This window comes from Lolium perenne, chromosome 6, assembly GCF_019359855.2.
Source record: "Lolium perenne isolate Kyuss_39 chromosome 6, Kyuss_2.0, whole genome shotgun sequence".
NCBI classification, from domain to species: domain Eukaryota; kingdom Viridiplantae; phylum Streptophyta; class Magnoliopsida; order Poales; family Poaceae; genus Lolium; species Lolium perenne.
The window spans coordinates 266133895-266157098 of NC_067249.2; the positions used below are offsets into that span (position 1 = coordinate 266133895).

At 44.3% G+C, this 23204-nt stretch overlaps 1 protein-coding gene across 1 annotated transcript; it reads left to right on the forward strand.

The window, feature by feature from the left end:
• The first annotated feature begins 7978 nt into the window (after positions 1–7978).
• LOC139832733 (uncharacterized) lies at positions 7979–22563 on the forward strand. The gene is made up of 5 exons (XM_071822557.1): positions 7979–8093; positions 8313–10684; positions 10846–10908; positions 11335–11724; positions 22549–22563. The coding sequence occupies exons 1-5, from the start codon at positions 7979–7981 to the stop codon at positions 22561–22563; spliced, it is 2955 nt and encodes a 984-aa protein (XP_071678658.1).
• The last annotated feature ends 641 nt before the right edge of the window (positions 22564–23204 follow it).

The window sequence follows — 23204 nt, forward strand, 5'->3', positions numbered from 1 at the left end:
CCTGGACAGATCCAATGGATTTGATCCATCAAATATGCATGAAATAAGCATGGGAATGAGCAGATGCTCATATGGGTAGATCATCACTTGGTTTTCACCAAGGATTCTTGCCAATCGAAGCTACTAAAAATAGAAAGCATCTAGATACAAATCATGTGCATAGAAGCTAGCAAACATGCACAGATGCACACACTAGCCAGATCAGATGCACAGATAGCACCAGTAGATGAATTGCAAGGATTAGCAGCTAGTAAAGACTACACAGTAAATCCTAAGCTATGAACCATCAGTAACCCTAGATTTTCATCAAGCAAGCATATTGGCATTCATCTCAAGGATGATTCCCAAATATGCAAGCAAAGGTTGAGTAGCCACAAGATCCAACTAAATAGGTGAGCAACCAATCAGTAGCAAGGCTACTGAGGTCACTTCACACTTAGCATCAATTAAAAGGAAGCCAAATGTAGCACATCATTATCCAGGAATGGATTCAGATTCAATTGCTTGCTAAACACTCATGAATAGCCAAATCATTTGCAAGCAAGTCATTTAAGTCATTACTGCATAAGCAGTTCATCATCACTTAATTATTACAAGCATGAATTTATCACAGATCCATGCTTAGTACTGACAGCAGCATAATATAAGGCCACACAGCTTAATCACTGCATCATAGCCAATGGAGCAAGTCCAGGTAACTTGAATGAGCAACAGCAGAAGTAAGTAACAGTAAAGGGATGCTTGAGCATCAGCATCACCAAGGAAATTGATTCACTTAGCCACAGGATTAATCAATCACCAATTACTGACATTTAATTGATCAAATGGATCAATTAAACAAAATCAAGCCACACAGATAAGCTAGCCCACAAGCAAGGAATGATCCAATGGATCATTGGCTTGCATAGGAAGCACAGAAGCACCACTGGCACACACACAAGTGTCACTGATGCATCACAAGTACACCTAGACAAGCAAGCATGGTGTTCCAGTAAGCATAAGCAAGCCATAATCAAGTATAGCATGGCATAGCAGGCTTTTGAGCAAGCACATAAGAGCATGGCAAGTACAGTGCATGCTAGGAGCAACAGAGAAGCAAGCACAGCATGAATAGCAAGCAAAGCAGCATGTGCCAGTACCAGTAAATGGTAATTGGGCCATGAGCTTGAAGTAGACAGAAGCACAGGAAGATTGCATGGCAATAGCATGGCTCTGGGTGATCACAGGATCACCAGAGATCAACAGAGCATGAGGAGGAAGAAGAACAGTGGCAAGGGAGGCGCACAGAAGAGAAGGAGGAGATGCAACACTTACTTGCGCACAGGAAAGCAGGCTAGGGCATGGCGAGGCAGTGCTCGCGCGGCCCTAACAGCTGCGAGTCCAGGGAAGGCGCCGACGTTACGCCGGCGAACCCAGACACGAACCAGCACCACCGTAGCAAGCACCTGAGGCGACGGCACGAGTATTGCGAGCAGCACCCGCGCCAGGTCAACCCCAGGCGCGTACCCATCGTCGGCGGGGACGAGATCTCGCCGGAGTTCGTTGAGGCGATTCTCCATGAGATCCAGAACGGAGGCGATTCGCCAGGAGAGGAAGAGAAGGGGAAAACTGCGCGGACAGATCGATAGATCTGCACGCGGCGGTTCTAGATCGGTAGGTGGCTACGGCGGAGGAGCACGGCGATGGCCGGAGCGAGGCGGCGGCCATGGCGGCGACGCCATCGCCAGAACGTCGCGAGAGAAGCTAGGGTTAGAGACGAAAAGCGAGAGAGGGCCGAGTGAGTGAGAGCGGTGGGCCGTTCGGCTCCACCGAGCCGCTATGGGGCAAGCCTTAGTGGGCTGTCCCATGGGCTTAGGTTATTGGGCTGGCCCAATATGGGTCCAGGGGGGTATTTTGGTCTTTTAACAATTAATAAAAGGCCAGAACTTTACCAATTTTTAATAAATAAAATACAAGTCCAAAAATCCATCAAAAATTGGATTAGTGAATGAAAAATAAATCTTAACAAGAATAAAATATGAAAGGGAATTTAGGAAACAAATTCAAAATTATGAATTTTAAGGATTTAAATAATAACTTGGAATTTAAAATTATTATTTCCTTGTATTTAAAAATCAAGGAAAAATCTCAAATAAGTTCAAATACTTATTTTCAAACATTTCAAAATGAAATTCTACTATTCCAAGTCATTTCTATTGGAAAAGGGGATTTTTTCCAAAAAAATACTATATTCCTTTTTATTCCAAAAACTATAGAGATAACTTTATGATTTCAAATTATTTTTGGAATGATTAAGGGAATCACCAAGTAAAATAGTTTTACTTTGAATTGTTGTACTTTGTGTGAATTAAAATGGTTTATACTTTTAAATCAATTGCAAGTTACCGTCAAAGACATAAATCTTAACTCAACCCTAAAATTGCTATAATTCAGCGGCGTAAAGGGATTCAACATAAAATAATACATCCATGATTGCATTATTTGGATTTTATAACATTGTCCTTACCGGACAATGATGCTTCTTACAGAACTCGAGGTCCAGGTTCCATCAACTGCATTGAACTGCACTATCTCGCAGTCCACAGGCAAGTTCACCCTTGCTCATATCAACTTGAGTATTTTCTATCATTTTACCGCAAAGCTATATACTTATCATTCCTGCATTACAAATGAAATATTACTTTTCCAATTATGAATATGACTATGTGGTTGGCGATGGAACCATGGTATGTGTTGATATGGTGGAGGTTCCATTGCATGGGTTATATCACCCTAGGATTAATTACCAATGCCGTCCAGTGATTTTAGCGCCGTACAAATCGCGTTGACCATGAGATCTATAATGGCTCTGGGAAAGCCAGTCGTATCTTTTCCCTTCTGCACGCCAACGGATTGGTAGAGCCGGCGGGGTGTTGGAGGCACTGCCGTAGGTTGGGATAGCCTTTTAAATCCCCATCCATTAGTGATGATGGCTCTACGATCTATGAAGGATTGTCCGGAGTACACCATGAGTAAAGCCGTATTATCGGGGGAAGTCTACTGGAGGTGTACGGTTGGACAAAAGGGTGGGTTTGCAGTCGCGGAGAAGGCGGTGTGGGCTTGGATCTTTATACCTGGCCTCACACCAAAGGAAGTGTGAACGGGGGCAAGTCCCTGCGGATGGCAAAAAGGGTGAGATCTCTTGTGGGAAAAGTAACGCACCTCTGCAGAGTGTATCAAATTGTGGCTGTCACTCCTTGTTCCGGGAAGGGAACTGCGAACGCGGCAGGAAAGGAACTCCATGAAGTTCTAGTCAACCTGTGAAGACTGACGGGCATAGTTTTCATAATAAAAGCAACCTTTTGAAGAAATGATTTCAAAACATGCATTGACCTGCGATTTCCTGATCAATGGTCGTAGCTAGTGCATCAAACACCTTTTTACTCTTTTAGAACTTGCTGAGTACCTCTGTACTCACTTTCTTTCGACACCCTTGCTAGACTGTGATCCTGAAGTGGAGGCCATCAACGATGGAGCACCTGAAGGAAGTTACGAGCTGGTCTACGAGGAACCTAATCTTACCGGCGGAGTGGAAGGAGTAGACTATGGGATAGTCTACGGGCCAGATGTCACGGAGGTGGAGGATTAGTGATAAACCTTAGTATCATAGAGCCGAGCAACATAGAACTTACTTAAATAAGTTGTTGAGCTCTCTTTATAGTTGTTATGAGTTGTAATCGTACTTAAGTAGTATCTTAGGGTGTTCTCATAGGACCTGTGAGGATACCAATTTGTTAAGACAATGTTTGTAATAAAGTATGGAGTGTTATGACCTGCAATGTTTCTGTTGTACCACTCTGAGGGATATGGCAAATTGTGAAGAAGTCCCTTCACAAAGATCATATCAACGACTTGTATACTACAACATGCAGTGGTATGCTGGGTCACCGCAACTATCCCCGGAGGGGCAGCGGGATGCCATGGCTTCTGGATACACACATCTCCTGATGGTCGCTCAGGATATTTTGTGCCAGGCTGGTTGGTGACATACTAGAAGACTATGTTGATTTGTAGTCATAGTATGAGTTGTTTTCGATGGTTGATTTTTGTATCAATCCTCGGTGATGCGTGAGTTGTAAACGATACTATTTTAAACATTTTTATAATAAATGGCCGTGTGCATCGTCATGATGCAGAAGCCGGGGCATATCCCCATTTCGAAAAAAATGTACAGTTAGGCCTGTGAAATCACTATAGTCAGCTGATCAGCAGGCACGTTTCTTTCACATCCAGTAGCTACGTCGGTGTCCATTCCTGCTTGACCAGTACCGTTGGCTCCTATGGACCCTATGAACCCTATGTTACCAATTAAAAGTTATACTCCATAATAATTAGCCAATAATGACACATTTGATTGAGAGTCTTGCTGGAATTTTGGGCATTTGGCCTTTGGCCCATGGCCCATTATCAAATTCTGAAACTCACATGGCCCATTCCAATAATCAGTGGCAGCACTAGTGTGGGCTGAAGTTTAGTCCCACATTGCTAGGTGGGTTGTTCTAGTCCTAGTAAGTGAGTGAGAAGAGAGAGAGCCCTCGCGCACTCCTCCTCCTCTGCCGCCCGCCTCGCCACGACACGACACGACATGACACGAGTTGCGGGAATCTCGCCAAGCCGAGCTTATCTTTTTGCTGTTTGGGAAATTAATTATGTAATCAATTTTGAGTCATTAACGGACGCGTTACTCAGCCGTTTTGCCTTCCGGTTTTTCTGGATCGTGGCTGCGCCGACTCGGACGTGGGCTGCGCCCCCCGAACCGCACTATATAAGACCCTGCACAACCCTAGCCGCTGAGACTAGGACGCATACGCGACTACCTGTTTCCAGTTCATTGCGCCGCCGCCTTCGTCTTCCTCATCCCGTCCGTCGGAGTGCACCGACTGCCGGGACAGTAGGCCTCCGGAACCCTGCCTCTCGTGAACCTGTACGGGTGAGGGGCAATCAGGTTTTTGGGGAGCCCTCCGGCGCGACTAATGGCATCACGACGTCGTCATCGAACGACGAGGTCCTCCACACCGACAACTTCTTCCCGGGCCTCAGCGACTTCTTCGACAACCTCAACATGAGTGACAACAACGCTGCTGCGAAGTATGTGATCTTTTCGTTTCTCGTTCACTCTCTGTTAGAGTTTCTTCTTCTAGTTTCTGTGATAGATGCGAACAGTTTGTCTTGTTTAGATGTGATCTGTTCATCTATCTTTACTAGTCTGCACGATTAGTTTATTTGTTGTTTACACAGTCATGATTTATCATTTACTTGTACGGATTATTTCATACTATGAATATTTGCTTATATATTCAACAAGTCTGAGACACCTCAAGAGCTAACGTTTCTTGTTAGTTACTACCTCCATTTCAAAGGTTAAGTTTTATATTCTTCTTAGAAAGTTAAACTATGTCAAATCTAACTATTTTTTATCAAAAAATATTAACATATAAAATATAAATTAATATCATTAAATAGAAATAATAAAATATAATTTTTATGGCGCTCGCTAGGCGTGGGTCGCCAGATCCGCGCGCCAGCATCGGTTGCTCTTGCGTCCGTCAGATCAACATCATACGGTTCATATATTTTCTCACGTCGCTGTTAGCTCCTGCACGGTGTCAGGCTCTGTCAGGTCGTCTTTGGCGTTGTTACTTGCATGCGGAGGATGATGCTGACCAAAGCGCTGCTGCTTGCGTGCAGAGTCACTGATGGCCCGTCATGTGCTTGCTTTGTACATACACCTAGTAGCTTCCCTAGCTTTACTATTGCTAGTGTTACACACATAAGTGATGAGGACATCCCATCTCTTGATACAACCGCTGTACCTACAGCCACACAAATACAAGGACCAATCACTCGAGCTCGTGCCAAACAACTTAACTATCAGGTACTTTCGTTTCTTGGAACTATTCCTCATATACATGAGAATATGATGCTGCCTAAATCAGATATGTTTGTTACTCTTAGGAATGATGGACCTAGCATGGATGAGGAGGACAAGCATTGGAGCATGATCACGCATGGAGGAGATGGCAGCAAGCATTTGAGGATTGAAGATGACGCCGCAAGTGGAGATTTCAGAACTTTGAAGCCACCATAAGAAGAGATGAAGAGATGGACGAAATATAGAGTTTTCCACTTCATAATTTCGTCCATAGCATAATATGGTGCTGCGTCACCTTTAGTTTTGGGCCAGGCCCATGTCATTTTCGCAGGAATTAAGTCAGCCACTTTTTAGAGTCCGTATTGAAGGGGGAAAGACCTTCTAGGGTTTGGTTCGGCCACCATACGTATGGCTGGCCGAAACCCCACCTTTTCCTCCTTTAAATACCCCCATAGCCGTCACGTTTAGACTCGGATTTTGATTAGACTAAAAGTTAGCCATTGCTGCAACTCTCGTGTACTTCTTTTGAGGCCAACGCCCAGAACAAGACCGACTATTCGGAATCCCACCTTATTCAATAAATCTTTCATCTTTCATCCGCAATATTTTGATTGCATCATTAGTTCTTACTTGTTCTCGATTTCAGGTAGGAATTAAGACCCTCGCTGGTCAGGCTGATCGTGCATCCGCAAGATCAGTAACTCCCGGAGATTGTCCTAGCGATTGCATTGGCGCACGAGCTTTGCACGTGTAGTCGGATCGTCAAGCACGAACTCCACCAACAAATCGAATTATCATCATCTCATCGAAAGATCGGACACCTTTGCCCTATCAAGTGGTATCAGATTTCAGGTTGCTCGGTGAGATTTTACTGTTTTCCTAGTGTAGATTGCATCTGCCATCATACCCATAAACCACGAAAAGCCAAAAAATACAGTTAGGGTTTCGATCATATCGTCCCATAAACCCCCTGCCACGCCTTGCATTGTCTTTTCAGTTTTGCATAGTTGAATTTGTGTCTGCATCTTCGTGTCGAGTTGCTGGTCTTAGCGTCTAGTTCCTTTAGAGTTTCGAGTTCTGGTCATATTAGTCGCGCCGCCGCCGCCCACTCGCACCATACGCAGATCACCGCCATATACACCCACCATATACTTCCGCCACTACCAGATACACCCACCATATACTTCCGCCACTTCCGTATACACGCACCGTCATTATTGTGTCCATAGTCGTGTCCAGATAATCGCCGCCTTCCGTTTGTGAGTACAAGAGCAACAAACAAAAAAAAAAAAAAAGTTGCGAAAAAAAAAAATCGCAAAAAAAAAAAAAAAAAGTCAAATCCGCATCCCAGTCGGGTTTGACCCGATTTCCACTAGTCAGGTCGATTTTAGTCCGAATTGGGCAGTTTTCGACCGCAAACTTTGACCGACCATAACTTTTGCATACGAACTCCGTTTTCGACGTTTTACCAGTCAAAATCACCGGGAGAAAAAGTTCTATCCAGCCACAACAACTTCGTCGTTGTGCGACTTCCGGAACTCTCAGAATTGCCAAAAAAACGTCGGGAAGGTTGAGATTTTTGACGTTTTCAGTTTACTACCCGGAAATTCCTGTGTTCTTCACTTATATCTTGCTTTTGAGCTATTCCTTTGTGCTTGTTGGAGCCAACCACCACCATATATCACTCCATAGCTGCTCGTTGCTTGTGTGTCGCGCCGTGACTTCGTTGGTGAACTAGGCTCGCGTCTCTAGTACGGTCTAGCCTAGGACCAGCACAGTACCGTTGTTGAGCATATTTTCAATATTGCATTGCTGTTTTGACAATTGTTGTTTGCTACCACATTAGCCTTCCTACAGCTCTACATATTGTCTCCACGTGCACTGTGTCGACACCTGGGAATCGCTTTGGCAATCTTTGGAGACACTGATCCTTGTTGGTTGCCGTATCACCTTCCTCCTGTTTGGTAAGAACTTGTAAGAGCTTTGTATTTTGCTTGACGAATTGCGCGTGAACCACCATATTCTGTAGTTTGTAGGCATATACATTTGTGCTTTCCTATACTAACCATGACAGGACCTACACCGGGAGCTGTTGACCCGACCAAGATGACGTCTGAGCAGTTGCATGCTCACTTCACCCACCTTTTGGGCGGGCACGCACGCGACGTCGATGCGCGCATTGGTGATGTTGACGCCAAACTCACCGACGCGCTGGACAAGCTGGATGGCCTCGAGACAGCTTTCAACTCCAAGCTCGACGCCAAGTTCCAGGAGCTCTTGACGCGGTTGCCGCCACCTCGCGACAACGGGCGACGCCGCGCACGCCGCGTTCCTCGTGCGGATGTGCCTGCGGGTACCGCTCCTGCTGCTGCAGCCGCACCTGACGCGCCTTCTGATGAAGGATACGAAGACTATGACGGGGATGGGGACGAGCAGGTCGAGGAGAACGTGCTGGATGGCGAGGAAGTCGAACAACCTGCACCTGGTCGTCCACGACAACTGAACCGCAACGCTCGCCCACCTCCACGTCTGGTACGTAATGATGATGATCATGTTGCTAAGCTGAAACTGAATATTCCGCCATTTGAGGGTAGGTATAATCCTGATACATATCTTACATGGGAATTGGAGGTAGAACAACGCTTTGCATGTTTAAAATACCCTGATCACTTGCGTGTTAGTGCTGCTACTTGTGAGTTCAAAGATTTTGCTTCGATTTGGTGGTCTGAATATTGTAGAGCACATCCAGCAAATGTTCCTACTACTTGGGTTGGTTTAAAACTTGCTATGCGTACTCGTTTTGTTCCTCCACATTATCAACGTGATTTACTGAAAAAATTGTCTCGCTTAGAACAAGGAAAAAATTCTGTAGAAGACTATTATCAAGAATTGCAAACTGGCATGATTCGCTGTGGTATTGTAGAGGATAATGAGGCTATGCTTGCACGTTTCTTTGGTGGTTTGAATAAAGAGATTCAACATATTTTAGATTATAAGGAGTACAACACTATTACTCGCTTGTTTCATCTTGCTTGCAAAGCTGAACGTGAAGTGCAGGATCGTCAACCACCATGGAGAAGAGCTAATGTTTCTGCAGGTCGTACATCATCATGGTCTCCGCGACAATCAGCGCCACCATCTCGTGGTACTGCACCAGCTCCTACTACCTCCAAGTACACCGCGCCTGCATCACGAGCACCACCTGCTGCTACGACACCACCATCTTCTGGTCCTCCTCGGAGTTCATCTTCGATGGCCTCCACGGGGAAGACGCGCGACATACAATGTCGCAAATGCTTGGGTTTTGGACACATAGAGAGAGAATGCAAAACCAAGCGTGTGATGTTGGTGCGTGAAGATGGCGAATATGATTCTGCAAGTGACTTTGATGAAGATACATTGGCCCTTATTGCTGCACGTGATGGTGCTAATTCTGATTCTGAGAGAGAGATGGAGGTGATGGAAGCTGACACTGCTGATCAGTACAGGAGCTTAGTTGCACAGCGTGTGTTGAGCGTGCAATTGAGCAAAGCTGAGCATGATCAACGCCACAATCTGTTCCAAACACGAGGCGTTGTAAAAGAGCGAGCTATAAGGATCATCATTGATGGAGGGAGCTGTAATAATCTGGCTAGCGTTGACATGGTGGAGAAGCTTTCTCTCTCTACACGACAGCGCACACATCCATACTACATTCAATGGTTTGAGAGCTCTCGGAAGGTCAAGGTAACAAGAACTACACGTGTGCATTTTACTATTGGTACATATTCTGATTTTGTTGATTGTGATGTTGTACCTATGCAAGCTTGTTCTTTGTTACTTGGTAGACCTTGGCAATTTGATAGAGAATCTGTTCATAATGGTCGAACTAATCAGTATTCTCTTATGCATAATGGAAAGAAAATTGGTCTCAAACCTATGACTCCTGACCAAATACTAAAAGATGATCTTTCTAGAGCTAGTAGAGTAAAAAACGAGGAGAAAACTAAGAGTGAAAATCAGATTGTTGCTGCAGATTTTGTGCCTCATAAGACTAATACTAAATCTGATTCAAACCATGCTACTGAAATTCGTTTGAAGAATCCTTGTTTGCTTGCTAGCAAATCTGATATTGCTGAACTTGATGTGAACACTACTCAATGCTATGCTATTATTTGCAAAGAAGTTCTGTTTTCATTTGAGGATATGCCTCCTTCTTTGCCACCTGCGGTTGCTAACCTTTTGCAGGAATTCATTGATGTGTTCCCACAAGATGTTCCCCCTGGACTACCACCTATCCGTGGTATAGAACACCAGATTGACTTGATTCCAGGAGCGTCGCTGCCCAACCGTGCACCATACCGTACCAATCCTGAAGAGACGAAAGAGATTCAGCGGCAAATTCAGGTTCTCCAAGATAAAGGTTACATTCGTGAGTCTCTTAGCCCATGTGCTGTTCCTATTATCTTGGTACCTAAGAAGGATGGTTCTTCACGCATGTGTACTGATTGTAGAGCTATTAATAATATTACCATTCGATACCGTCATCCTATACCTCGTTTAGATGATATGCTTGATGAATTGAATGGTTCTATTATGTTCTCTAAAGTTGATTTGCGTAGTGGTTACCACCAGATTCGTATGCAATTAGGAGATGAATGGAAAACAGCGTTTAAAACTAAGTTCGGCTTATATGAGTGGTTAGTGATGCCTTTTGGTCTAACTAATGCACCTAGTACTTTCATGAGACTGATGAACGAAGTTTTACGTGCTTTTATTGGACGTTTTGTGGTGGTATACTTTGATGATATTCTGATTTATAGCAAATCTTTGGAGGAACATTTGGATCATTTACGTGCTGTTTTCAATGCTTTACGTGATGCACGTTTGTATGGTAATCTTGAGAAGTGCACCTTTTGCACCAATCAAGTTGCGTTTCTTGGCTATGTTGTTAGCGAGGAATTGAAGTTGATCCAGCCAAGATTGAGGCAATTGAGAGTTGGCCGCAGCCAAAGACGGTCACACAAGTGAGGAGTTTTCTTGGCCTCGCTGGTTTCTATAGGCGCTTTGTGAAAGATTTTGGATCCATTGCTGCGCCGCTGAATGAGCTTACAAAGAAGGATGTGCCCTTTGTGTGGGGCGATGCACAACAAGACGCCTTCATGATTCTGAAAGATAAGTTAACACATGCTCCATTACTCCAACTTCCTGATTTTAATAAGACTTTTGAGCTTGAATGTGATGCTAGTGGAATTGGTTTGGGAGGTGTGTTATTACAAGAGGGCAAACCTGTTGCATACTTTAGTGAAAAATTGAGTGGGCCTAGTCTGAACTATTCTACTTATGATAAAGAATTATATGCGCTGGTTCGGACATTAGAAACTTGGCAACATTATTTATGGCCTAAAGAATTTGTTATACATTCTGATCATGAATCTTTGAAGCATATTCGTAGTCAAGCTAAGTTGAATCGCCGCCATGCAAAGTGGGTTGAGTTTATTGAGTCTTTTCCTTATGTTATCAAACACAAAAAGGGTAAAGATAATATTATTGCTGATGCTTTGTCGCGCCGTTATACTATGCTATCTCAACTTGACTTCAAGATTTTTGGATTAGAAACAATAAAGGAACAATATTTGCATGATGCTGATTTTAAAGATGTGTTGCTGAATTGTAACGATGGTAGAACATGGAACAAATTCGTCCTCAATGATGGATTTGTGTTCCGTGCTAACAAGCTATGCATCCCAGATGGTTCCGTTCGTCTTTTGTTGTTACAGGAGGCGCATGGAGGAGGATTGATGGGACACTTTGGTGTGAAGAAGACGGAGGATGTACTTGCTGCACACTTTTTCTGGCCACGTATGCGTCGAGATGTTGAGAGATTTGTGGCACGCTGCACTACATGTCAAAAAGCTAAGTCTCGACTTAATCCACATGGTTTGTATATGCCTCTTCCTGTTCCTAGTGTACCTTGGGAGGATATTTCTATGGATTTCGTTTTGGGTTTGCCTCGTACACAGAAGGGGAGGGATAGTATCTTTGTTGTTGTCGATAGATTTTCTAAGATGGCACACTTTATTCCATGTCACAAAACTGATGATGCTACACATGTTGCTGATTTGTTCTTTCGCGAAATTGTGCGTTTACATGGTGTGCCAAATACTATTGTTTCTGATCGTGATACTAAATTTCTTAGCCACTTTTGGAGATGTTTATGGGCTAAGTTGGGGACTAAATTGCTGTTTAGTACTACATGTCATCCCCAAACTGATGGACAAACTGAAGTAGTAAATAGAACTTTGTCTACTATGCTGCGGGCTGTTTTGAAGCAGAACTTAAAATTGTGGGAAGAATGTTTACCTCATGTTGAATTTGCTTACAATCGTTCGTTGCATTCTACCACTAAGATGTGCCCATTTGAGATTGTTTATGGTTTTGTACCACGTGCACCTATTGATTTGTTGCCTTTACCATCTTCTGTGCAAAATAATTTGGATGCTACAAACCGTGCTGAATTGATACTAAAATTGCATGAGACTACTAAAGACAACATAGCACGCATGAATGCTAAGTATAAAATTGCTGGGGATAGAGGAAGAAAGCATGTTGTGTTTGATGTTGGTGATCTTGTTTGGTTGCATTTACGCAAAGATCGTTTTCCTGAATTGCGCAAGTCTAAACTAATGCCACGCGCTGCTGGTCCTTTTAAGGTGTTAGAGAAAATAAATGATAATGCATATAAACTTGAGCTTCCTGCAGAATTGGGTACGGTTAGTCCTACATTTAACATTGCAGATTTGAAGCCTTACTTTGGTGAAGAAGAGGAGCTTTCGTCGAGGACGACTTCAATTCAAGAAGGGGGGCATGATGAGGACATCCCATCTCTTGATACAACCGCTGTACCTACAGCCACACAAATACAAGGACCAATCACTCGAGCTCGTGCCAAACAACTTAACTATCAGGTACTTTCGTTTCTTGGAACTATTCCTCATATACATGAGAATATGATGCTGCCTAAATCAGATATGTTTGTTACTCTTAGGAATGATGGACCTAGCATGGATGAGGAGGACAAGCATTGGAGCATGATCACGCATGGAGGAGATGGCAGCAAGCATTTGAGGATTGAAGATGACGCCGCAAGTGGAGATTTCAGAACTTTGAAGCCACCATAAGAAGAGATGAAGAGATGGACGAAATATAGAGTTTTCCACTTCATAATTTCGTCCATAGCATAATATGGTGCTGCGTCACCTTTAGTTTTGGGCCAGGCCCATGTCATTTTCGCAGGAATTAAGTCAGCCACTTTTTAGAGTCCGTATTGAAGGGGGAAAGACCTTCTAGGGTTTGGTTCGGCCACCATACGTATGGCTGGCCGAAACCCCACCTTTTCCTCCTTTAAATACCCCCATAGCCGTCACGTTTAGACTCGGATTTTGATTAGACTAAAAGTTAGCCATTGCTGCAACTCTCGTGTACTTCTTTTGAGGCCAACGCCCAGAATAAGACCGACTATTCGGAATCCCACCTTATTCAATAAATCTTTCATCTTTCATCCGCAATATTTTGATTGCATCATTAGTTCTTACTTGTTCTCGATTTCAGGTAGGAATTAAGACCCTCGCTGGTCAGGCTGATCGTGCATCCGCAAGATCAGTAACTCCCGGAGATTGTCCTAGCGATTGCATTGGCGCACGAGCTTTGCACGTGTAGTCGGATCGTCAAGCACGAACTCCACCAACAAATCGAATTATCATCATCTCATCGAAAGATCGGACACCTTTGCCCTATCAATAAGCTACACATAAAAATGAAGATATCTAAGCTTGTAGTGATGGCTCAAAAAGTTAATAAATAAATCAATCCAAATCAAAGGTAACTTTGCAATAAAAAAATCTTTAAGCAGTTTATTTCTACAAATTGATTTACAACAAAAATAAAGAGTAGTTTTAACAAAAAAAAAGTTCAAATAATAACAACAAAAAATCATATGTTTTCCGCAATAAAAAAGAGTTAAACAACAATTTAATTGGTACAAATTTAATTACCACAAAAATTATGAACTACATCAAAAAAAAATTATGATTCATTACAACAAGAAAAATCATGTGTTCCACCATTTGGAAAAGAATGTAAACATCATAAAAAAATCTAAGAAAAACACACCTTGTAGCAAGCGCACGTAAGACATTACAACATCTTGCTTCCTTTTTTACCACAAAATTCATACAACTTTGTTACATTTTGAAATCACTAGTGCAATATTGAAAAACCGAAGACAATAAAACTTGTAAGAAATAAAATTACAACATCTTGTGTGTACTTTCACAACATAACACATATGAGTTTGTTACAATCTTAACACAATTCAACACCAAAAAAAGAAAGTAGCCTTTACAACATCTGGCTAATGCCTTTTAACAAAATTCATACAAGTTCATTACATTATTAAATAACTTATGCAACATCGAATAACCTGAGGAATCAAATTTCTGTGACAAACACTTATATGAACATTGCACCATCTCCCTATACTATTTCCACAAAACTCGTGCGCCTATATTACAAAAATTGCTAATTAAAAAGTACGTATTTGTGGACATAGCACAAGGCTACACTAGTGTTGCATGCATGCTAGCTACGAGTACATTGGTTCTAGCCTAGTTGATGATGACATCCCTACTACACCACTACCTCCGTCATTGATAGATGAAGATGAACCTGATGTGAAGCTCAAGTCCAATGAAGTTCGGATTGGACCAATTACAAGGGCTCGTGCAAAGCTACTTAAACAACAGGTGAACTTGTTTCTAAACGATACTTTGATTGATGAGAACTTTGTACTGCCTAAGTCCTATTACTTATGTATCATCAGGTATCAAGAGGAGACGAGCATTGCACGAGGAGTAGAGGAGCAGCTGGACATGAAGAAGGACGTCAAGATGGACGTGAAGCTGGACATGGAGCTGGACATGAAGATATCTCATGGGCGCGCGAGGGAGGAGCGGGAGGCAAGCGCGAGAAGAGAAGAAGAAGTCCAGGCCGGTCCACAGCCCGGTCAGACCGGACGGCACGCCGGCCGGTCCGGTCCCTGGCCCGGTCAACCGGGCGGTAGACCGGATTTTTCCCGGCGTTAATCAGGCTCGTACCGAGCGCCAATCGGACGAAGTTTTGCGACATTTCCGGTTGGCGCCCGGTCGACCGGACCCCAGACCGGACAACCCGGTCCCTGGCCCGGTCAACCGGGCGCCAACCGGACCAATTCGAGTCTGTCTCGACCAGATCTGTTCTGGGTCGGTTATTTTCGTACTTTTTCGACCTGAGGTCGTCCTGAACTCCTATATAAGTCACCAGGACGCCCCCTAGCTGCTTTAGACCACGTTTAAGATAAACCCTAGTTCTTAGTTGTTTGCTCTGCAAAACTATTGAATTCTCTACACCATATTGCTTGATATTGTGTAGATCCTGTTAAAGTCTTGTGTGATCTGTTGTTCCATTGGGAATTAGACGGTTGCAACTTACCGCTTCGTGGTCGGCGGCTACGTGCGCAAGTGTGTGGAGTTGCGAATATCTTACAGGGTTGAGAGTTGTTGCATTGGCGACAGGGACCAATCGAGAGATCTCGTTGCGTCATACAAGTTATCATCCACTTCATCGTCGTGTTCTTCCGCTGCTATCATCCCGTGATCATCGTCACCACCATTGCTTACTCAGAAGATTGGGCCACCCCTTATCATCTTGGTATCAGATTTCCAGTTTTCCTCGGTAAGCCATCCACAATCCACCCCATAGTTGAGTTGTGAGTGTTTTCCTATCCAGAAAAAGCCAAAAAAAAATTAGGGTTAGGGTTTGCCATAGCCTTAGATTGCACTAATTTCGAGTTTTAGTTGCTTTTCGTAGTTGTTTTTGCGTACCTTTGTCTTCCATCTAGTTTTTAGGGTTTGAGTTTACTCTATCATCTTGTGTTTACAGTATCATATCGTGTCAGTTTTGATTACTCCGAGTCCACATAGCGTCCAGTGTGCTTGTTCCCAACCATAGACACAGCCTATCGATATAAAGTGACCAGGAACTTCCCCAGAAGAGACTAGTTTTACCGCTCGACAGGCTGCTCGTTAGGTTATCGGTGCTTTGCATATTTCTGTTGGCCGTGTTATCAAGGAGTTGTGTCATAAAAAAAAAGAGAAAATAGAAAAGAAGCAAAAGGAGCTACATAGCTGCGTGTGTTATACAAAAAGAAAAATCCAAAAAGAAAAGTGACGAGCTAGTTGAATCAAGTGAAGGCCTAAGTTTACTTTACTGCACCCGTAGTTGAGCAATCTTGTGCCTGTCTCGTTGAGCTTTGCTAGCGTCTCTCTAGTGCATTGCAACCTTTCCTCCAAATAGTTGCATTGCCCCATTATATCGCCTTGTGTGAGTATCATTGGTTGTCTACGGTCAGCGCTAGAGCTTGTTATTGGTGCAAATAGGTAGCCCACCTACAGCCCCACATATATCCTGCTTTGCCGTGTGATTTGTTCTTATACCCTTGATATTCGGTTCGCTACATCCGTGCACTAGTTGTTACTACAAGTGGTAAGCAACACTAATTTACTTTGGAACGGTAAGATCTCCTTTTCTTATCAGTTTTGAGTGAGTTGTGAGAGTACCACCATATATTTTTGATTTAGTGCACTAACCTACTAACGATGTCTGCTAGTGATCATAAACTTGTTAACCAGGAAAACAAGAGTGCTGCAGATATCATCACATGGAGGGAGTTTGAGGCTCTTCGTAATGAGATGCGACGTGAATTCCGCGCTCAGGACGATGTGCTTAATGGGAAGGTTGAAGAGATCAACCAAAAGTTGGATGCTACTAATACAACCGTCACTACAATGGTTGATCAAATGACGGATATTCAGCGCACTCTTCGCACATTGACAATGTCGGTTGAGAATCTTAATCAACATCGACAACAACATGAAGATGCTGATGAATCCCCTGGTCGTGGTGATCGTGCTCGCGGTTGGGCTCCACTTGGTCGCAATGGTCGTGGTCAAGATGAGGAAGATGGTTTGGGTAAGCCCAAGTTTTCTATCCCCAAGTTTGAAGGAGGTGTTGATGTTGAAGAATACCTCACTTGGGAGCTCAAGATTGAGAAGTTGTGGGGTTTACATCCACATTATACTGAAGATCGGAAGATAAAACTTGCTTCTTCTGAATTTGATGGCTATGCTTTGCATTGGTGGGATCGATATGTGAGTGCTCGCGAAGAAGATGGTGAATTGCCTATTATCACATGGCGTGCTATGAAGGCGGCAATGACTGAGCGTTTTGTGCCCACAAATTATTTGCGCAACATATTTGATAAGCTGACTCTCTTGGGACAAGGTGTCAAGACTGTTGATGAATACTACATGGAGATGGAGATGCTCATGCAGCGTGGTCGTGTCAAAGAATCCCTTGAGATGACAATGACTCGTTTTCTCAATGGTTTGAAGTATGACATCAAAGGCATTGTTCGTCATTACAGTTACAACACTATGAATGAGTTGCTACATCATGCAAGAGAAGCTGAATCACAATTGGCTGACGAAGCAAAGATTAAAGGACGAGCTACAGGAGTTGGGCGTTTTACACCCCGCGCGGCACCATCTACGGCGCCGGCGCCTTCGACGCGCTCTGCACCTTACTCTACTCCGCCTAGCAAGACGGTCTCCAATACGTCTAATGCAAAGAAGTCTGAATCTGCTGCAAGTACGAGTGGCTCTAATGTGTCTACTGTGCGCAATCGTGATATGGCTTGTCACACATGTGGTGGCAAAGGTCACTTCAAGAGAGATTGTCCTAACCGTAAAGTCATGATTATAAATGAGGACAATGAGTATGAGACTGGAGATGATGTTGATCCTAATGCTCCAGAAGATGATGACTATGACACTGATGGTGAAGATGCATATCCGTCTGATGCTCGCACCATTGTTGTGTCACAGCGTGCTCTTAATGTGTTGCCTAGTGCATCTACTCAGCGCTGCAATTTGTTCCAAACAAAGGCTTTAGTTGGTCCTGACAAGACTTGCAAGGTCATTACTGATGGCGGGAGTTGCCGCAATTTAGCAAGCAAGGAGTTGTGCACCAAGCTGAAGTTGAAGTATCTACCGCACCCGCATCCATATTATATTCAGTGGTTGAGCGACAATGGTGAGATGAAGGTAAATCACATGGTGCATGTTGAATTTGCTATTGGACCGTATACGGATTGCATTGATCTTGATGTTGTTCCTATGACGGTGTGTCACCTACTATTGGGTCGGCCTTGGCTCTATGACCGTTCTGTGCAACATAATGGCCGTGCCAATACATATCACTTGGAGTTCAAGGGCAAGAAAATTAACTTACAGCCTATGACACCACAGCAAATTGTCAATGAGTCTCGTCAGAAGATTGACGTAAACTTGGAGGATGCATCCATAGATAGGCGAGAGAATTGTAATGTTGTGAGTGATATAACGAAAAGTGAGAGAGTGAATTCCTTAGTCTCATTAGCCACCAAAGAAGACATGAGAGAATTTAGTGAGGATCCTACAACCATGCCTCTTGTGCTCTTGTACAGGGGTACGGTTTTGGTTTCTAACGACATGACCCCTCTTCCTCTTGGTGTTTCTAATGTTTTGCAGGAATTTGGCGACGTGTTTCCGGATGAGGTACCCGCAGGACTTCCACCATTGCGAGGTATTGAGCATCAAATTGACTTGATTCCCGGAGCTTCGCTACCCAATTGGGCACCATATAGAACGAACCCCGAAGAAACGAAGGAGATACAGAAACAAGTACAAGCGCTACTCGACAAAGGTTATATCCGCATAAGCCTTAGTCCTTGTGCTGTTCCTGTTATTCTAGTTCCTAAGAAAGATGGTAGATGGCGTATGTGCGTAGATTGTAGAGCTATAAACAATATCACTATTCGATATCGTCACCCTATTCCCCGTTTAGAGGATATGCTAGATGAATTGAGTGGTGCTGCTGTGTTCTCTAAAATTGATTTGCGTAGTGGTTATCATCAAATTAGGATGAAAGAAGGGGATGAGTGGAAAACAGCCTTTAAAACAAAATTTGGTTTATATGAGTGGTTAGTAATGCCTTTTGGTTTGACTAATGCACCTAGCACTTTCATGAGACTGATGAACCATGTTTTGCGTGACTTTATTGGCAAATTTGTGGTTGTGTATTTTGATGACATATTAATCTACAGCCGCAATGAAGATGATCATACTATACATATTAGACATGTTTTGCAAGTGTTGCGTGATAGTAAACTCTATGGTAATCTTGAGAAGTGCACATTTTGCAAAGATAAGGTCATATTTCTGGGTTATGTTGTCTCTAAGCATGGAGTAGAAGTAGATGTGTCTAAAATTGAAGCTATTCAAAATTGGCCTACTCCCATGAATGTGAGTCAAGTAAGAAGTTTTCATGGTCTAGCTGGGTTTTATCGCCGTTTTGTGCCCAACTTTAGTACTATTGCTGCACCTTTGAATGAATTGACTAAAAAGGGTGTTGCATTTGAGTGGGGCATTGCCCAAGATCATGCTTTTGATGAACTGAAACGATTGTTAACTTCTGCACCGTTGCTTGCACTTCCTGATTTCAATAAGCAATTTGAGATTGAATGTGATGCTAGTGGTATTGGAATTGGTGGTGTGTTGATGCAAGAGGGTCGCCCAATTGCATATTTTCTGAGAAACTTTCTGGTGCTAAGTTGAACTATCCTATCTATGATAAAGAATTGTATGCTTTAATTAGAGTTCTTGAGTTTTGGCAACATTATTTGTGGCCAAAAGAATTTATCATACATTCTGATCATGAACCTTTGAAATATCTGAAAGCCCAATCTACTTTGCATAGGCGTCTTGCTAAGTGGGTTGAGTTTATTGAGTCTTTTCCATACATTATTAAGCATAAGAAGGGTAAAGATAATATTGGTGCTGCTGCTCTATCTAGGAAGAATATGCTATTAACTCAACTTGATGTTAAAATTCCTGGATTAGAAGTACTATGTGATTTGTATGCTACTGATCATGATTTTGCTGAACCATATCGCTTATGTGCTCTTGGTAAAGCATGGGAAAAATATCACATACATGATGGGCTCTTGTTTCGAGCTAACAAACTAGGTGTTCCAGAATCGTCTGTGCGTTTGCTCTTATTGCAGGAATCACATGCTGGAGGTTTGATGGGTCACTTTGGGCGTGAGAAGACGCTACTCATGCTCGCTGATCACTTTTATTGGCCAAAGATGAGGCGGGACGTGGACAGGTATGTGAAGAGGTGCATTACTTGCAACAAGTCCAAGTCCAAGCTGAAGCCTCACGGTTTGTATACTCCTTTACCGGCACCTACTACACCATGGGAGGATATAAGTATGGATTTTGTGTTGGGTTTGCCGCGTACTAAAAGAGGCCATGATTCTATATTTGTGGTAGTGGACATATTTTCTAAAATGACACACTTTATTGCCTGCCACAAGAGCGACGATGCGTCGCATGTTGCTAACCTGTTTTTCAGGGAGATTGTTCGACTACATGGAGTCCCGAAGACTATTGTTTCTGATCGTGACGTGAAGTTTATGAGCTACTTCTGGAAGACGCTGTGGGGAAAGTTAGGGACAAAGTTGCTATTCAGTACTACTTATCATCCCCAAACTGATGGTCAAACTGAGGTCGTGAATAGAACATTGTCACAACTGTTGAGATCCATGATCAAGAAGAACCTGAAGGAGTGGGAAGAGTGTTTCCCGCATGTGGAGTTTGCTTACAACAGGGCGGTACATTCTACCACGGAGCTGTGTCCTTTTGAGGTGGTGTATGGTTTCAAACCCATTACTCCACTTGACTTGTTGCCTTTGCCCATACATGAGAGAGTTAATATGGAGGCATCCAAGAGGGCAGATTTTGTGCGTAAGATCCATGTGAAGACTAAAGAGTTGATAGAAAAGAAAGGCAAGAGCAATGCTGCAAGGATGAACAAGAAGCGCAAAGAGATGTTGTTCAAGCCTGGTGATATGGTCTGGGTACATTTTCGCAAGGATAGGTTCCCGAAGCTGCGGAAGTCTAAGTTGAAGTCTCGTGGTGCTGGTCCTTACAAAGTGCTTGCCAAGATCAATGATAATGCATACTCGATAGATCTTCCAGTTGATGAGTTTGGTGTCAGTAATTCTTTCAATGTTGCTGATTTGACACCATATGATGGAGAAGACCTTGGAGCGTCGAGATCGACGCCTTTTGAAGGGGGGGGGGGGAGAGATGATGAGGACATCCCTACTACACCACTACCTCCGTCATTGATAGATGAAGATGAACCTGCTGTGAAGCTCAAGTCCAATGAAGTTCGGATTGGACCAATTACAAGGGCTCGTGCGAAGCTACTTAAACAACAGGTGAACTTGTTTCTAAACGATACTTTGATTGATGAGAACTTTATACTGCCTAAGTCCTATTACTTATGTATCATCAGGTATCAAGAGGAGACGAGCATTGCACGAGGAGTAGATGAGCAGTTGGACATGAAGAAGGACGTCAAGATGGACGTGAAGCTGGACATGGAGCTGGACATGAAGATATCTCATGGGCGCGCGAGGGAGGAGCGAGAGGCAAGCGCGAGAGGAGAAGAAGAAGTCCAGGCCGGTCCACAGCCCGGTCAGACCGGACGGCACGCCGGCCGGCCGGTCCGTCCACAAGCCCGGTCAAGCGGGCGCGACCGGATTTTCCCGGCGTTAATCGAGGCTCGTACCGAGCGCCAACCGACGAAGTTTTGCGACGTTTTCGGTTGGCGCCAGTCGACCGGACCCGCACCGGACAGCCGGTCCCCACAGCCCGGTCAACCGGGCGCCAACCGGACCAATCCGAGTCTGTCTCGACCAGATCTGTTCTGGGTCGGTTATTTTCGTACTTTTTCGACCTGAGGTCGTCCTGAACTCCTATATAAGTCACCAGGACGCCCCCTAGCTGCTTTCGACCACGTTTAAGATAAACCCTAGTTCTTAGTTGTTTGCTCTGCAAAACTGTTGAATTCCCTACACCATATTGCTTGATATTGTGTAGATCCTGTTAAAATCTTATGTGATCTGCTGTTCCATTGGGAATTAGACGGTTGCAACTTACCGCTTCGTGGTCGGCGGCTACGTGCGCAAGTGTGTGGAGTTGCGAATATCTTACAGGGTTGAGAGCTGTTGCATTGGCGACAGGGACCAATCGAGAGATCTCGTTGCGTCATACAAGTTATCATCCACTTCATCGTCGTGTTCCTCCGCTGCTATCATCCCGTGATTATCGTCACCACCATTGCTTACCGAGAAGATCGGGTCACCCCTTATCACTAGTGCTACATGTATGCTAGCGGCAGCAAAAGAAAACTCAGCCAAAGACCTGTCGGGTCCACCACGTGAAAGGGGCAGTATTGCATGCAGGATCCCTCCAACGAAAACGTAATTAGCAGCAGAGGTACATTAGGGTCCACCACGTAAACAGGCACATGGAAGGAAGCCCGTGCTGGCTCGCCACGACAGATCTTTTTCGGCCGATCGGTCGACAGATGACAAGCATTTTCCAATTTTTATGGGGTACCTACAAAATATTATATTTATTGACAGATTTTTTAAAATTTTTGATCAGATTTTACCTGGTTAGACTTTTAAAAAGTATAAGTCTTAAGCTTTGGAAGTGAGGTAGTAATTTGCATCGCACGCACGTACGTGGTAGTACTAGTATCTGGCGACGACGGATGACGAGCTGCCTCTTGCAGGAGGAGATGCGCGTTGACGAACAGCACGAGGCCGCAGTAGGAGTCGACGACGTCCTGCATGTCGCGGAGCTGCGTCGCCATCCTCCGGCCGCTCCAGAGGCGCCGCCAGAGCGTGCTCCCTTTGTAAGAGTCGACGAGGCTGGCGGCGTCGCCGAGCGCCTTACCAAAGGTATCTCCATCGTCGGAGCACAGCAGCAGCGCGATGCCGCCGCAGCCCGTGCCCTTCGCCGGCCACTGCAGCAGCGCGTGGAGCCTCCGCTCGAGCCTGGCGCACTCCCGCCTGTTGCTCCGCTGAACGCGTAGGACGGTCGTGAGCACGGCGACGAGCACGGCGGCGTGCAGGCCGGACATCTGCGCCAGGTTCGCGGCCTTGGCCAGCACGTCCCACGCCGCCGCCGCCGTCGACCCCATGGCCTGCCTTGTCGTTGTCGATCGACCGATCTTGCTTAAAGGAGGCCGCGCCTGCGCAGGATTTATATTATAGTGTACGCCGCATGACGATCGAGATGACGTGCGATGATTGACA

Bases quoted from the DNA above. Each gene is read 5' to 3' on its own strand.
- LOC139832733 (XM_071822557.1), top strand. From the start codon at position 7,979: ATGACAGGACCTACACCGGGAGCTGTTGACCCGACCAAGATGACGTCT. The intron at 10,685-10,845 runs GTATACTTTGAT...CTATGTTGTTAG, and splicing joins TTATTGGACGTTTTGTGGTG to CGAGGAATTGAAGTTGATCC. The intron at 10,909-11,334 runs GTCACACAAGTG...GAATCTTTGAAG, and splicing joins GTTGGCCGCAGCCAAAGACG to CATATTCGTAGTCAAGCTAA.